Here is a 15,759-nt window from a genome sequence, read left to right as displayed (position 1 = left end):
ACTTTGCAAACAACGATGGACGTCCAGAGTAGATTGTCTGCCAGGAATCAGAGGATCCACTTTTTAATCACTATAGACCCGAGTGTTATGGCCTCTCAGTACGGCGACAGTCCTCTGTGTTGGTCCCCTGCTGGCTTCAGATCAGCATCCCAAGAGAGAGGGTCTGGCTCCTCCCTTCCTTTATAAATCATCCCCCAGAAGGCTGCACGGTGAGGCAGTGCACTCTGGTATCACAACTGCAGTGTGGGTAATGTAGTCTTTAGTGTCCAAGATATTACTGACTGCTTGCAGTGTAACCTCAGCACCACTAGAGGGAGCCGAGTTCCTGAAAATGTCAAGCAGCAGTCCTTTACAACTTGTATAATGGAAGACCCCGCTACAAATGCATTACTCTAATCCCCTCCCTCAGATCTCGGGGGCCCCTCCCTCTAGGGGAGTGGCTGAGGTGCTATATCCTTCCCTCTTGTAACACTATCATTCATCCCCCAATGGGGTTAATGCACGAAACCCATGGAATGTACCCCACAGTTGCATTATTAAAACAAAATAAAACCATTGCACATACAATTGAATAAAATTGATCTACACAATACAGCTACAAAAATTAGCATCCATTTGAAATAGCAAAAACCCACAATCACAATGAAAGTAAAAATAAAAATGTAAATAAAAATGTATGAATAGAAACCAATAATATATGTGATTAATGCAGGTGCTTGAAACACTTTCACTGTTATTGGAGGACTACTGGTGTATTACTGGACGTGTACATACCCCACCTTTACCTTTAACCTTTGGGGATGCTGTGGCAGGATCAAATGAGATCCCAGAGGGCCAATTGAGCCTGCTGGGATCCATCCAAATGTTGTCCAGGCTGTGTCCACATTGATTGATGCAAAAATCAAACTCATCCCCTCCTTGTGGGTTTTTGCTATTTCAAATGGATGCTAATTTTTGTAGCTGTATTGTGTAGATCAATTTTATTCAATTGTATGTGCAATGGTTTTATTTTGTTTTAATAATGCAGCTGTGGGGTACATTCCATGGGTTTCATGCATTAACCCCATTGGGGGATGAATGATAGTGTTACAAGAGGGAAGGATATAGTACCTCAGCCACTCCCCTAGAGGGAGGGGCCCCCAAGGTCTGAGGGAGGGGATTAGAGTAATGCATTGTTATTTTAACTGAGGAGTAAGTCATGAAACAGTGGCTCTGAGGAAGAGGCTAAGCCTCGAAACGCGTCAGCCGTCATCTTATCGGATATGGACTAATTTATGGACTACTCCTGACATTTGAGCAACTGAGCTTGATATGATCTTTTTTCGCCTATGTTTGTGAGTAGCCATTTTTATATGATGCATGAATAAAGCCTGTTAATGAGGATAATGCGCTAGGTCGTTGCGCCCTTTCTTTGTTTCTATTTGCCTCTAGTGCTTTCTAACTGTGGGGGAGGTGCTTGTACTGTAAGAATACAGAGATCTGTGTTCCTGATTAGCAGAAACACAAGTTCTCTATCTTCTTCTGTCACCGAACGGCGATATGCCCTGTTTCCATCGTTCTGTCTGCCTCGGGAGTCCCTGGCGGGTCCTGGTAGACATGGGGGTCCGCCGGACCCGCTGTTTGGCTCTTGCTTTGTGCAATCACAGCGGGAGCTGGTCGCTGGCAGCGGGCTTGCGAGAGGCCGCCCCGCTGCAGTAAATGTACGTGGAGAGCTCAAGAAGAGGTTAAAGCTGAAGTATAATCTGCTTATATTTTGCGTTCCTTGGTTCCTCCTTTCCCCTCATTAACATACTAATGATAATTTTTAATTAAACTTTCATATTTCTTTTTTTTTATTAATTATTTTGGTCCCAGTGATCTGAAAGTTTGTAGTTTAACCACTTGCTTACCAGGCACTTTCACCCCCCTTCCTGCCCAGGCCAGCTTTCAGCACTGTCATATTTTGAATGACTATTGGGCGGTCATGCAACACTGTCCCCAAACTAAATTTTTATAATTGTTTTCATAGAAATAGAGCTTTCTTTTGGTGGTATTCAATCCCCACTGGGTTTTTAATTATAACAAAAAACAGAAAATTAAAAAAAAAATAAAAAAACAAACCTTTTTCTTAGCTTCTGTTATAAAATTTTGTGAACACCTAATTTTTCTTCTTCACTGATGGGCACTGATAGGCGGCAATGGTAGGTTGCACCGATTGGCACTGATAGGCTGCACTGATGAGCCGTCACTGATGGGCATTGATAGGCGGCAACTGTAGGCTGCACCGATTGGCACTGATAGGCTGCACTGATGAGCCGTCACTGATGGGCACTTATAGGCAGCACTGATAGGCTGCACTGATGAGGCTGCCCTGATTATTAGTCTGAACAATGTCCTGACAGCCTTGCTGGTTAATGGCACTCCTTTCCTCCCACAGACACAGTGTTGCAGGGAATATAATTCCAATAACCGGCATGTCTGTTTACATATGACCACCTGTGATTGAACACAGCTGATCACATAGTAAAGGGCCACTGTGATTGGCCCTTTACCCTGATCTGTGATCAACTGTGTCTGAGGGACACATCAGTCACAGACTGCGCCCAATGCACGCCACAGGAGGCACGCAGGGGCAGGGGTCTGGGAGGACGTCAATGAACGCCCTCCCAGAACTGGATGACCAAGCTGTAGCTGTCATTAGCGCGGTCGGCAAGTGGTTAAGTGATACCTTTCAAGTTAATACGTAATTTAATAATCTAATTTAGTCAATAAAAGGTATCACCTAAACTACAAACTCTCTGCATTGATTATTGGCTAACACAGTACAAGACCCCACACCACTTTCCTATTGTCAGGAGACCAGCTTTACGCTCCGTAGCGCCCCTCGGTGCCATCCCCACTGTAAACACCCCCATTGTTAGCTATTTAGCACCCTCCTAGCTAGGTTGCTAACAGTGAGGTAAATTTCATTTTTGGCTCCCCTGTAGCAGAAGAGAAGTGTTCAATTGCTTTTGGATGTTCTGGGTTCTGCTGGTTGCAGGCTCTGTTGCTTTCCTCTGGATTCTGGTAGGTTCCAGAATATAGTGGATGGAAGAGGCAGACCCTCACCTACATATTCATGCAGCCTCATCCAATCCTTGGCAGAAAGCATGGACAGTAGGGGACTGAGGGGTGTATAAATAAACCCTGGGTGGCTAAACTCCAACATTAAAATGCATATTAATACTAAAGAAAAGGCATTCAAAAAATACAAGGCTGAGGGGTCATTGGCAGCATTCCAACATTACAAAGAATGCAATAAGAAATGTAAAGGCGAAATCAAGGCGGCTAAAATAGAACATCAGAGACATATGGCGGAAGAGAGTAAAAAAAACCCCAAGAAATTCTTTAAGTATATAAACAGTAAGAAAGCGAGGCCAGAACACATTGGCCCCATAAAAGACAATGAAGGGAATTTGGCCACAGAGGACAGAGAGAAGGCGAAAGTGCTAAATAGTTTCTTTTCTTCAGTCTTCACAAAAGAATTGGGGGGCTACACTAACCCAGCTTGTAATGATAAACTAAATAATACACCTCAGGAAATACCGCCATGGCTAACAGAGGATAGATTTAGAACTAAACTAGAGAAACTTAACATAAATAAATCACCGGGACCGGATGGCTTGCACCCGAGGGTTCTTAAAGAACAGTTCTTAAAGCCAGACCGTTATTCTTGATCTTCAACCACTTGCCGACCGCCGCATGACTATTTACTGTGGCGGTCAGCCGCTCCTGGGCAAACCGACGTAGGGCTGTGTTGCTAGCCCAGGAGCCTGTAGGGGGTCCCGCCCCCGCTCATTCACAGGGATCCCCGCGCATGTGACCAGTGGCTCCGATGTCCACCGGCCACTCGCGATCTCCCGCAGGAGAGGGAGAAAGGCAGACAGCTGATGTAAACAAAGCCGTCTGTCATTCTCCCTGATGTAAGTACAGAGACTATACGATCCTGCTATGTAGGTTTGTATGTCTCTGTGGTTACATCACAAGCCACGCCCCCCCCCACAGTTAGAATGACACCCCTAGGGATACATTTAACCCACTGATCACCAATAAAGTTAACCCCTTCCCTGTCAGTGTCATTTTTACAGTAACAGTGCATATTTATAGCACTGATTAGTGTAGTAATGTCACTGGTACTCCCAAAAGTGTCAAAAATGTCAGTCAGGGTTCTGATCCTTCCGCCGCAATGTTGCAGTCCCGCAAAAAAAAAAAAAAAAATCGCAGATCGCCGACATTACTAGTAAAAGAAAACAATAAAAATGACAAAAATCTTTCCCGTAGTTAGTAAACGCAATAACTTTTGCGCAAACCAATCCAAAAACGCTTATTGCGATTTTTTTTTTACCAAAAATATGTAGCAAAAAACAAATTGTCCTACAATTTTAAAAAAATTTTGATTTTGACATTTTTTTTTGAGAATTTCATATAAAAAAATGTGAAAAATTTTATTTTTTCAAAATTTACGCTCTTTTTTTGTTTGTAGCGCAAAAAATAAAAATCGCACAGGTGATCAAATACCACCAAAAAAAAGCTCTATTTGTGGGGAAAAAAGGACATCAATTTCATTTGGGTACAGCGTTGCACGACCGCGCAATTGTCCGTTAAATTCACCAAATCGCAAAATAGGCCCTGGTCTTTGAGCAGCCGATCCTCCGGGGCTTAAGTGGTTAAGGATAGTCTACAGACGGGTATGGTGCCAGCTGATTGGAAAAAAGCCAACGTGGTACCAATATTTAAAAGAGGGCCGAGATATATCCCGGGTAACTATAGGCGGTCAGCCTAACATCTGTAGTCTGCAAGATTTTGGAGGGGATGTTAAGGGACCACATACAAGACTTTAGTAATGAAAACAGTATTATTAGTAGTAATCAGCATGGATTCATGAAAAATCGTTCGTGCCAAACCAATCTATTAACCTTCTACGATGAAGTGAGCTGCCACCTAGATAAAGGTAAGCCTGTGGATGTGGTGTATCTGGACTTTGCAAAGCCATTTGACACCGTTCCCCACAAACGCTTACTGTACAAACTAAGGAAGGTAGGTATGGACCATAAGGTGAGTACCTGGATAGAGAACTGGCTCCAGGGGAGAGTCCAGAGGGTGGTGATTTGGGGAGTACTCGGATTGGGCTGGTGTGGAAAGGGGATATCTAGTACAATCTCAGTATTTGCGGATGATACTAAACTAAGCATTCCAATATCTTCTGGGCAGGATGTGGAAATCTTACAAGCGGACCTGAACAAAATTATATGGTGGGCAACTACATGGCAGATTAGGTTTAATGTTGAAAAATGTAAAGTAATGCACTTGGGCATCAGAAACCAGAAAGCAAGCTACTCACTAGGGGGGGAACCTCTGGGTGAGTCTAGGATGGAAAAGGACCTGGGGCTACTGGTAGACAACAGGCTTGGCAGTGGCATGCAATGCCAAGCTGCTGCAAGCAAAGCCAACAGAATACTGGGATGTATAAAAAAGGGGATCCACTCCTGAAATAAAGAGATTATTCTCCCACTCTACAAGACTTTGGTCCGGCCACATCTGGAGTATGCTGTCCAGTTCTGGGCACCGGTCCTCAGGAAGGATGTGCTGGAACTGGAAAGAGTCCGGAGAAGGGCAACAAAAATAATTAGGGGAATGGAGGACATCAGCTATGAGGAAAAACTACAAGCACTGAACTTATTCTCTCTGGAGAAGAGACAATAAGGGGGGATATGATATCAATGTACAAATACTGTACTGGTGATGACCCTAGCATAAGGAACAAACTATTCAGAGAACGGGAATACAATAAGACACGTGGCCATTCACTAAAACTAGAGGAAAGGCGGTTTAACCTTAAAATACGTAAGGGGTTCTTCACTGTCAGAGCAGTAAGGATGTGGAATTCTCTTCCACAAGCAGTGTTATCAGCAGGGAGCATCGATAGTTCCAAAAAACTATTAGATGGGCACCTTAAAGACAACAACATAAAGGGGTATACAATGTGTGGTTAACAGCAATCACACACACACATCATAGGTTGAACTGGATGGACGGATGTCTTTTCTCAACCTCACAAACTATATGTAACTATGAAACTCAATACTGAACCCTACGGACTAAGACTGGGATGCCATTACCCAAATGTCGACTGCCCCATGTACATTTACTGCGTCCGGGCGGCCACTCTGCACAGAATCACGTACTCGTATATGATTCTGCACTTCCGGGGTCTGTGGCGCGTGCCTGCTGCCGCTGACCCGCTTCCGCTGTGACTGGACACAGCGGGAGCCAATCAGTGGGTCAGGCAGACTCAATGTCTGCTGGGACCCGCCGATCATTCCCGAGAAAAGCAGAGTGGTGGTCTGCCTATGTAAACAAGTCAGACTGACGTTCTGTGAGAAGGGAAGGCTGTGATCCTGTGTACCTACAAAGCAGTAACACGGCTCTCTGCCTTCCCACAGTACAAGCACCTCCCACACAGTTAGCAAACACATTTTAGGCACACATTTAACCCTTTGATCGCCCCTGATGTTAAACCCTTCCCTGCCAGTGTCATTAGTACAGTGACAGTGTATATTTTTAGCACTGATCACTTCATTACTGTCACTGGTTCCCAAAAAGTGTCAACAGTGTCAGTTATGTTTCTGATTTGTGCACCGTAATGTCGCAGTCCCGCTATAAGTTGCTGATTGCCGCCAATACTAGTAAAAAAAATAAATAAATAACAATTCCATAACCATATCCCATAGTTTGTAGACACTATAGCTTTTGCGCAAACCAATCAATATACACTCATTGGGATTTTTTTTTTTACCAAAAACTTGTAGCAGAATACATATTGGCCTAAACTGACGAAGACATTTGATTTTTTTAAGTTTTTTATTGGATATGTTTTATAGCAGAAAGTAAAAAATATTGTTTTTTTTTTTTCAAAATTGTCAGCCTTTTTTCTTATAGTGCAAAAAAAAAAAAAAAAATGCAGAGGTGATCAAATACCACTAAAAGAAAGCTCTGTTTGGAAAAAAAAAAGGACATACATTTTATTTGGGTACAGCGTCACACGACCAAGCAATTGTCAGTTAAAGTAATACAGTGCTGTACTGCAAAAAAATGGCCTGGTCATAAATGGGTTAAACATTCCGGGTTGACATGGTTAAAAAAAAAAAAACAAGCTTTATTACCACTTTAATGATGGCCATACAGGTTTTAATAAATTATTAATTTATTTTCTGAGAGGAATAAATGATCTATAGCCAACAACCTACAGTATTCAATCAATATGCAGGGAAGTGGATTTTGATTGACAGTTACAATGCAATCGTACCCTATTATCATATGTCATTGATCGCATCTCTATTATAATCCTATAATCTGACAGATCAAAATATGGTTATATTCAAAATACCCTAACCCACACAGATAGAAAGCACCCCCTAGGGACACATTTAACCCTTTGATCGCCCCTGGTGTTAACCCCTTCCATGCCAGTGTCATTAGTACAGTGACAGTGCATATTTTTAACACTGATTACTGTAGTAATGTAACTGGTCCCCCTCAAAAGTGTCAAAAATGTCAGTTAGGGGTCCGACCTGTCCGCCGCAATGTCGCAGTCTCCCTAAAAAGCGTAGATCGCTACCATTACTAGTAAAAAAATAAAAATAAATAAAAATGACATAAATCTTTCCCCTAGTTTGTAGACGCATTAACTTTTGCGCAAACCAATCAATATACACTTATTGGTATTATTTGTAACCAAAAATATGTAGCTGAATAAAAATGTGCCTAAAATAATGAAAAAAATAGATTTTTAAATTTTGTTTTTGGGAATGTTATATAGCAGAAAGTGAAAAATATTGTTTTATTTTGTTTTTCAGAATTGTCGCTCTTTTTTTGTTTATAGCGCAAAAAATAAAAATTGTACAGGTGATCAAATACCCCCAAAAGAAAGCTCTATTTGTGGGAAAAAAAGACATCAATTTTATTTTGGTACAATGTCACACCACCACGCAATTGTCAGTTAAAGTAACGCAGTGCCGAATCACAAAAAATAGCCTGTTCATTAAGGGGGAAAATCTTTCAGTCCATAAGTGGTTAAATGAAACAATTGAAGCATGTATGGCCACTATAAAAGCCGAGTACATTTCTGGCAGATCAGCCATTTTTTTATATACGTGGAGGGAGATAAAACATGAGGAAATGTGCAAGTATTGCAGAGATATACAGCATATGTGTTTTCATTTGTCTTTAAAATAATTTTTAAAGCTGAAATCCATTCCAGCCTAAACTGTTTTCTTTTTTGACAGACAGATGAAGGGTTAGAAGGTCTAGCAAGTCCTTACAGGGAACATTTATTCTCTCTTTCTATCACTTTGACGGGTGTCACAAAGACGAGAAGTAATGACATCGCTTTCTGATGCGCAGAAAAAAACAGCAAATGATTGGGTAAGGGTCCTTTCATACGGGCTTTCCGCCCGGCGGACTCCGTTTTGCTCAGCGGGGATTGATCCACCAATCCCTGCTGAGCAGATGGATGACAGGTTCGTCTCCGTTCTCTGTGCTGAGACGGACCTATCAGAGCCCGTCACTCCTCTATGAGAGATCAGATGATAATGGACCCCGTGTCCGTTTTTAATTTGATCCGATCCTCCAAACTCAGTGGCGGCCGGTGCGTTGGGGGCGCAGGGGTGCCGCCCCCCCTATCCATGCATCCGGCCCCCTAATCTGCATGCGGGGCGCCGGACTCATGGAGCTCCATGGGTTTTTTTTTACAGATTTACCTGATTAGAGCCAGAGGCTCTAATAGGCTTCAGAAAAGGGAGGACCCGGGGCGCAGAGCAGTGCGCCCCGAGCCCACCCATTGTGTGACAATAGCGAATGAAAATTCACTATTGTCACCCGGATCCTCCTCCTGGCCAATCAGGAAGCAGGTCCGAGACCCACTTCCTGATTGGCCGAAAGGCAAAAACCATGCCATTGGCCCAGGAGGAGGCGGGAGGACTCGAGGAGAAGCCGGGGGACTGAGGAGAAGCCGCCGCTGCATCAGGTAAGTGCACTGGTCGGGGGGGCATGCTACGCTACGCTGGTCATTCTGCATTGAAAAGGGGCACGATGATCTCTGCATTGAAGGGGGCACGATGATCTCTCTACATTGAATGGGGGCACGCTGAACTCTCTGCATTGAATAGGTCACACTGATCTCTCTGCATTGAATGGGGGCATGCTGGTCATTCTGCACTGAAAGGGGGCACACTGATATCTCTGCATTGAAAGGGGGAACACTGATCTCTCTGCATTGAAGGGGGGCACGCTGATCTCTCTGCATTGAAAGGGGGCACGCTGGTCATTCTGCATTGAATGGGGGCACGCTGGTCATTCTGCATTGAATGGGGGCACGCTGGTCACTCTGCATTGAAAGGGGGCACGCTGGTCACTCTGCATTGAAGGAGGCACACTATACCTTTATTACTGAAGGCCCCTTTCACACTTTTGTGACCTCAAAGTCACCCAATTTTTACAGAGTTTTTTTTGCCGCAAAGCAATGCCTATTAGATTTTTCTTTTTTGCGCCCCCCCAAAAATTTTGAGCATCAGCCGCCACTGTCTAGACGGATGGAAAATAGGGTTTCCATACGTCCAGATTTCATGGACAGGATCGGATCGGATAGCGGCGGGTGTCAGTGGACATGTCACCGCTGACATCTACCACTCCTTAGGGATGCATGGAGCATCCGATCAGGTCCGCCTGAAAAACTGACAAGCGGACCTGATCGGAAATCCCGTGTGAAAGGGGCCTAAGGGTTGAAATACCTGTCAGGTTTTTATTGCCCATTTACATGGAAAACCAGCAAACCGCACAGATTAACCTCAAAAATGCAATTTACTGAGGTTCCATTTAAAAATGCATAATTGCTCAGTCCAAACAAAAAGTGCAAAAATATACCAGAGACATACCTCCCAACTTTTTGAGATGAGAACGAGGAATGCCTATTAGCAAAATAATGTAGGCATAGGACACACACCCCTGCCACGCCCCCTTACAGGAGAATTATCAAAAAAAAAAAAAAAAAAGATTAGTTAAACCCACAATTGTTCTCGTTTTTTTTTTTACCACTACTATTCCTTTACACTGGCTTTTGAAATTTACAAATGCAGCAATTTAGAATTTGGATGAAAGGTTTAGCACTAGGGATGATCGAACGGTTCGGGTCGACCATCGGTTCGACCCGAACATTGGCTGTTCGAGGTTCGGCCGAATTCCGAACTTTTTGCTGAAAAAGTTTGGAATTCGGCAACCAGAACCGACCAAAATGCAATGGGACAGGAAATGGGCTTTAAAAGCCAGTGATTGGACCAGAACCATCAGTAAAAGCCAATTGAGGGGGCAGGAGAATGCTAGGAATGTGATTGGAGTGACTAGGGGGTCCAGAGGCCAATCATTAGTGAATACGCCCCCCAGTATATAAGATAGCCCCGCCAAATTCCTAGCATTGTAATACAGGGATGTGGAAGAGAGTGGAAGCAGTTCTGTTACTTCTGCTTTAAAGTGTCATTTAGCAATTATTAGTGTGAGGAAAGGGATATCAAGTGTGTTAGGGTGCTATTTTCCACTAACTATAGTTAGATTTAATAATCTAGTTTCTGTAGGGAAAGTGTTAAGTGTAAGGGGACCGTAGTGTAGTGTAGGGTTAACTGACTCTGACTGCTATGGCAGGGTGACATATATACACATACACATATATAGGTGTGAAAATAGCAGAAACCGATGCTTGCGCTAATGAAATAATTAACACCCATATGGCTTCTCTGCTATAACACCTATATGTGTGTATGTGTATAAATACATATAAGTGTGTGTGTGTGTATATATACCCCTATACAGAATTTCAGATGTTTTGCCTGCCTCCAAAGACCCAAAAAAATGCCCAAAAAAAATTCCTGCTGCAAAAATACACCTGGGCGTTTTTGTAGCTGGCGTTTTTTTTGGTATTTTTTGGGCGTCTTTGGAGGCAGGCATAACATCTGTACTTCTGTGTAGGGGTATATATACACACACACATGTATGTATATATACACATACACATATATAGGTGTGAAAATAGCAGAAACCTATGCTTGCGCTAATGAAATAATTAACACCCATATGGCTTCTCTGCTGTAACACCTATATATGTGTATGTGTATAAATACATATAAGAGTGTGTGTGTACATATACCCCTATACAGAATTTCAGATGTTTTGCCTGCCTCCAAAGACCCAAAAAAAATGCCCAAAAAAAATGCCTGCTGCAAAAACACACCTGGGCGTTTTTGTAGCTGGCGGTTTTTTGGGCATTTTTTGAGCGTCTTTGGAGGCAGGCATAACATCTGTACTTCTGTGTAGGGGTATATATACACACACACACATGTATGTATATATACACATACACATATATAGGTGTGAAAATAGCAGAAACCTATGCTTGCGCTAATGAAATAATTAACACCCATATGGCTTCTCTGCTATAACACCTATATGTGTGTATGTGTATAAATACATATAAGCGTGTGTGTATACATACCCCTATACAGAAGTTCAGATGTTTTGCTTGCCTCCAAAGACCCCAAAAAATGACCAAAAAAAACGCCTGCTGCAAAAACACACCTGGGCGTTTTTGTAGCTGGCGTTTTTTTGGGCATTTTTTTGGGGTCCGATGATGGTATCATCATCAGGCAGGAGAAGAGGAAAATCTTCCCAATGAGCACACCAACAATACAAATTCAACAGAGGTTCTGACTCTTTCCTGGTCTTCAAAAATGACAAAAAATATATAAATAAATATTTTCTATGATATACAGTATATGTTCATTAGATTGTGTGACATAAAGCAACTAGACAATGTACAGTAAGTAACCTTGCATATTAGTAACAAGTCCTACCTTGACAAACAGGGATATATCGTATTCCTGGGGAAGGTCATTGCTCTCCAGGGGAGATTCTGGGCCACTTAAAGGACTTGTTCCATTTTCCCTAACCACATCTGCCGCAGCTGTGTCTTCTTCAGCATCAGGACCATCTGGCTGGGCTTTGTTTTCTGGAAGAACTGGTGTTGGGGTTTCTTCCGTTCCAGCAGCCTCCCCTAAAGGAGCTTCTTCAAGTCCTTGTGCCACTTCAGCCTCTTCTGTTATGACAATGTTGTCCTGTTCTGGGGGGCTCTCTACTGGTACTGTGGTGTCCAATGTATTATCAGATCCATCAAGTGGGACATCTGCCACTGTCCCTGGTTCCACTGCATCTTCTGCCTGGGGACCCAGATCTTTTTTCTCCTCTTCACTGGCAACCTGGGATTCTTCCTCATTAGTCACACTTTCTATAACGTCCTGATCTCCTGTAATAGCTCCTGTGTCTTCTGTATTCGTATCAGCTTCTACCTGTTCTGTAGATTCTTCCTCAGCTTCCTTTTGCTCCTCGCCTTTATTTCCTTCCTCTGCATCTTCAGTTTTCTGTTCCTTCTCCTCCTCTTCTTCTTCATCACTGCTGGATGTCCCTTCACTACTCTCACTGCTTTCTTTCTCTTCTTCTTTGACTTCATGTACTGCACCACTGTCCTCAGCATTGACATTCCCAGCACTGGTGTCCCCATGGTCAGATTCTTCAGGTTCCTCAATCATTTCTAACTCTACCTGAGCTGGGCTTACAATGTCCTGACTCTCAGCTGTATCTTCCTCTACAACCACAGCTGTCCCTGCTTCACCCTCTTCTGCCCTGGCGTTCACCCCTTTATCCTCTGTTGGGGGCACAACCTCCTTTGGCCCTGCATCCTCCTCCACTGTTGGGGTCACAGCTTCCTCTACTATGGGGGTCACTGCTTCCTCTACTATGGGGGTCACAGCTTCCACTACTATGGGGATCACAGATTCCCCCTCTGTGGGGGTTACAGCCTGTCCCTTCTCTGCTTTACCTTCCTCCAGTGTGGGGGGAATCACTTCTTCTACTGTGGTATCCCCCTTTTCCACTGCACCTTGCTCAGCAGGGCTCCCACTCTCCTCTATTACCCCTGCACCCTCCGCTACGGGGGTCACACTTTCCTCTATTACCCCTGCACCCTCCACTGTGGGGGTCTCACTCTCCTCTGTTACGCCTGCACCTTCCACTGTGGGGGTCACACTCTCCTCTGTTACCCCTGTACCCTCCACTGCGGTGGTCACACTCTCCTCTGCTTCTACACCCTCTACTGCAGACACCACAGTTTCCTCTGTTACCCTTGCGCCCTCCACTATGGGTGTCATACTCTCCTCTGCCCCTGCACCCTTCTCTGTGGTTGTCTCACTCTCCTCTATTGCCCCTGCACTCTCTACTGTGGAAGTCACACTGTCCTCTGCCACTGCACCCTCCACTATGGGGGTCACACTCTCCTCTCCTATGGTACCCGCCCCTACTGGGGTCGCACTTTCCACTGCCCCGGAACCCTCCACTGAAGGGGTCACACTCTCCTCTGCCCCTGAACCTTCAACTGAGCAGGTCACACTCTCCTCATCCATGGCACCCTCCACTGATGGGGTCACACTCTCCTCTGTCCCTACACCATCCTCTATTGCACCTGCACCCTCCTCTGCGGGGGTTACACTCTCCTCTGTTGCCCCTACACCCTCCACTGCAGAGGTCACACTCTCCTCTGTTGCCCCTACACCCTCCTCTGCGGGGGTTACACTCTCCTCTGTTGCCCCTACACCCTCCACTGCGGGGGTCACACTCTCCTCTGTTGCTCCTACACCCTCCACTGCAGGGGTCACACTCTCCTCTGTTGCTCCTACACCCTCCACTGTGGGGGTCACACTCTCTTCTGTTGCCCCGGAACCCTCCACTGAAGGGGACACATTGTCCTCTGCCCCTACACCCTCTCCTCCAGGGGTCTCCTCTGTCCTAGCCTCTAGTTCTGCACCCTTGGTTTCTGGTCCACTAACAACAGAACTGAGTGCGTCCCCTCCATTCAGCTGGCATGGACCTGTGTCATTGCTCCCTTTAATCACCTCTGCAGCTTGCCCTTTCTCTGCCTTGACGCCCTTTACCCCAGTCTTCTCTGCCAGTGCTGGCTGCTCACCTGCTGCCTCTGCCATGCTTGCCCTGTGCCGCTCTCAGTCTAGCTGTGCCAGTGATCAGTATGTGGAGTGGGCCAGCTGTCAGCCTCCCTTGGCTTCCTCTGTGACTATGGTGACCTGGATCAGTGCAGGATTAGTGCAGCCAGGACTGTGTTCACAAATCCTCTAATAGTGTGAAGCTATGAGCGTCCCACTCCCCAAGCCTCCCTCCGCCCCACACCCTCCCACTGGCACCACAAGGCTCCGGGTCCCAAGAAGAATTACCTCTCACCTCTGCATTCTGCAGGTCACATTGCACTCATTAAAGGAAAGCTGCATGCATGGCCAATGCAGACTAATAAATGAATAGTTCCCCCAGTGCCTGTGATCATCAAATGACTCAGAAGAAGAATTCATATTAGGATCTCATTTTGTGTTGTAGTTCTCTGTGTCCCTGCTGGGTAGATTCACTCTCTCTATTTGTCCCGGTGAACATTGTCAAGTGATAGCAGATCCAAAATGTTACACTTGTCGGAACAGGAAAAGAAGGGAAATCATCCTATGGGGACACCTGTTCCGATGACAACTAGGGCTAGGTTTAAAAACCACTTCACCCCTGGAAGATTTACCCCCCTTCATGACCAGGCCATTGCGCTACTTTAACTGCGCGGTCGTGCGACTCCTTTTTACCCACAAATAGAGCTTTCTTTTGGTGGTATTTGATCGCCTCTGTTTTTTTTATTTTTTGCGCTATTAACAAAAAAAACAACTGACAATTATTTATTTTTTTTTTTTAAAACTAATATTTTTTACTTTCTGCTCTAAAACACACCCAATAAAAAAAAGGTAAAAATCGAATTTCTTCATCAATTTAGACTAATATGTATTCTGCTGCATATTTTTGGTTTAAAAGTCAGAAAAAGCGTATCTTTATTGGTTTGCGCAAAAGTTATAGCGCCTACAAACTATGGGATATTTTTATTTATTTATTCATTTTATTGTTTTTATTAGTAATGGCGGCGATCGGCGACTTATAGCAGGATTGGGATATTGCTATGGACAAATCTGTCACCTAACTAACACTTTTGATGCTTTTTTGGGAACCAGTGGTACTAAGTGTCGGTTCACAATAGACGAATAGCCAGACATCGCATGTGATTCGCACCACATTGCTGTGCAGATTACATGCGATGTCTGTGCGATGCGAATTGTATGGCTGAATTTGCATTGCATTTGAACCAAAATGGTGCAGGACCCTTTTTTGGTCTGCAATGGAATCGTATTGCATGGGTGTTCACACACAAATGCGATCCGATTCCTGCACTATTTGACAGTTCGCACTGCGATATGCGAACCGATCTGGGGGCATCATTAACCTTCTATTGACAGCCGCAGTGGTTTGCATAGGGCAGTGTCAACTGCCTGCGAGTCCTATGTAATGTGGGAATCGGCACTGGAATCTCGCTGGTTTCCGCATCACGCTAGTGTGAACCGGCACCGGTGCTAAAAATATGCACTGTCACTGTACTAATAACACTGGCAGGGAAGGGGTTAACATCAGGGGTGATCAATGGGTTAACTGTGTGCCTAGTTTGCGATTCAGTGTAGTGGAGGAAGGGGAAGGCATGGATCGGTGTTTCTGCTTTACAGGAACACAGGATCAATGCCTTCTGTACTGACAGAACAGAAATCTGCCTTGTTTACA

The 15,759-nt window shown here is 44.5% G+C and overlaps 1 protein-coding gene across 6 annotated transcripts in view; it reads right to left on the bottom strand.

The window, feature by feature from the left end:
* CLIC6 (chloride intracellular channel 6) overlaps window positions 1-14,252 on the bottom strand; it is an 82,836-nt gene extending 68,584 nt beyond the window's left edge. The window contains exons 1-2 of one of the 6 annotated variants that reach the window (XM_082244897.1): window positions 13,577-14,252; window positions 11,916-13,477 (exon numbers count right to left, since the gene is read on the bottom strand). In XM_082244897.1, the coding sequence (XP_082101023.1) occupies window positions 11,916-13,477; window positions 13,577-14,093 (2,079 nt within the window). In that variant the 5' untranslated portion in view covers window positions 14,094-14,252. Of the gene's footprint in view, window positions 1-11,915; window positions 13,484-13,576 lie in introns of all 6 variants that reach the window. The other 5 variants (XM_082244902.1, XM_082244898.1, XM_082244899.1 and 2 more) reach the window with 5 other exon arrangements.
* Window positions 14,253-15,759: the final 1,507 nt, after the last annotated feature.

Source organism: Pelophylax lessonae (assembly GCF_965119305.1).
Source record: "Pelophylax lessonae genome assembly, chromosome: 2".
NCBI lineage: Eukaryota > Metazoa > Chordata > Amphibia > Anura > Ranidae > Pelophylax > Pelophylax lessonae.
This window is presented reverse-complemented; position numbering and strand designations above follow the sequence as displayed.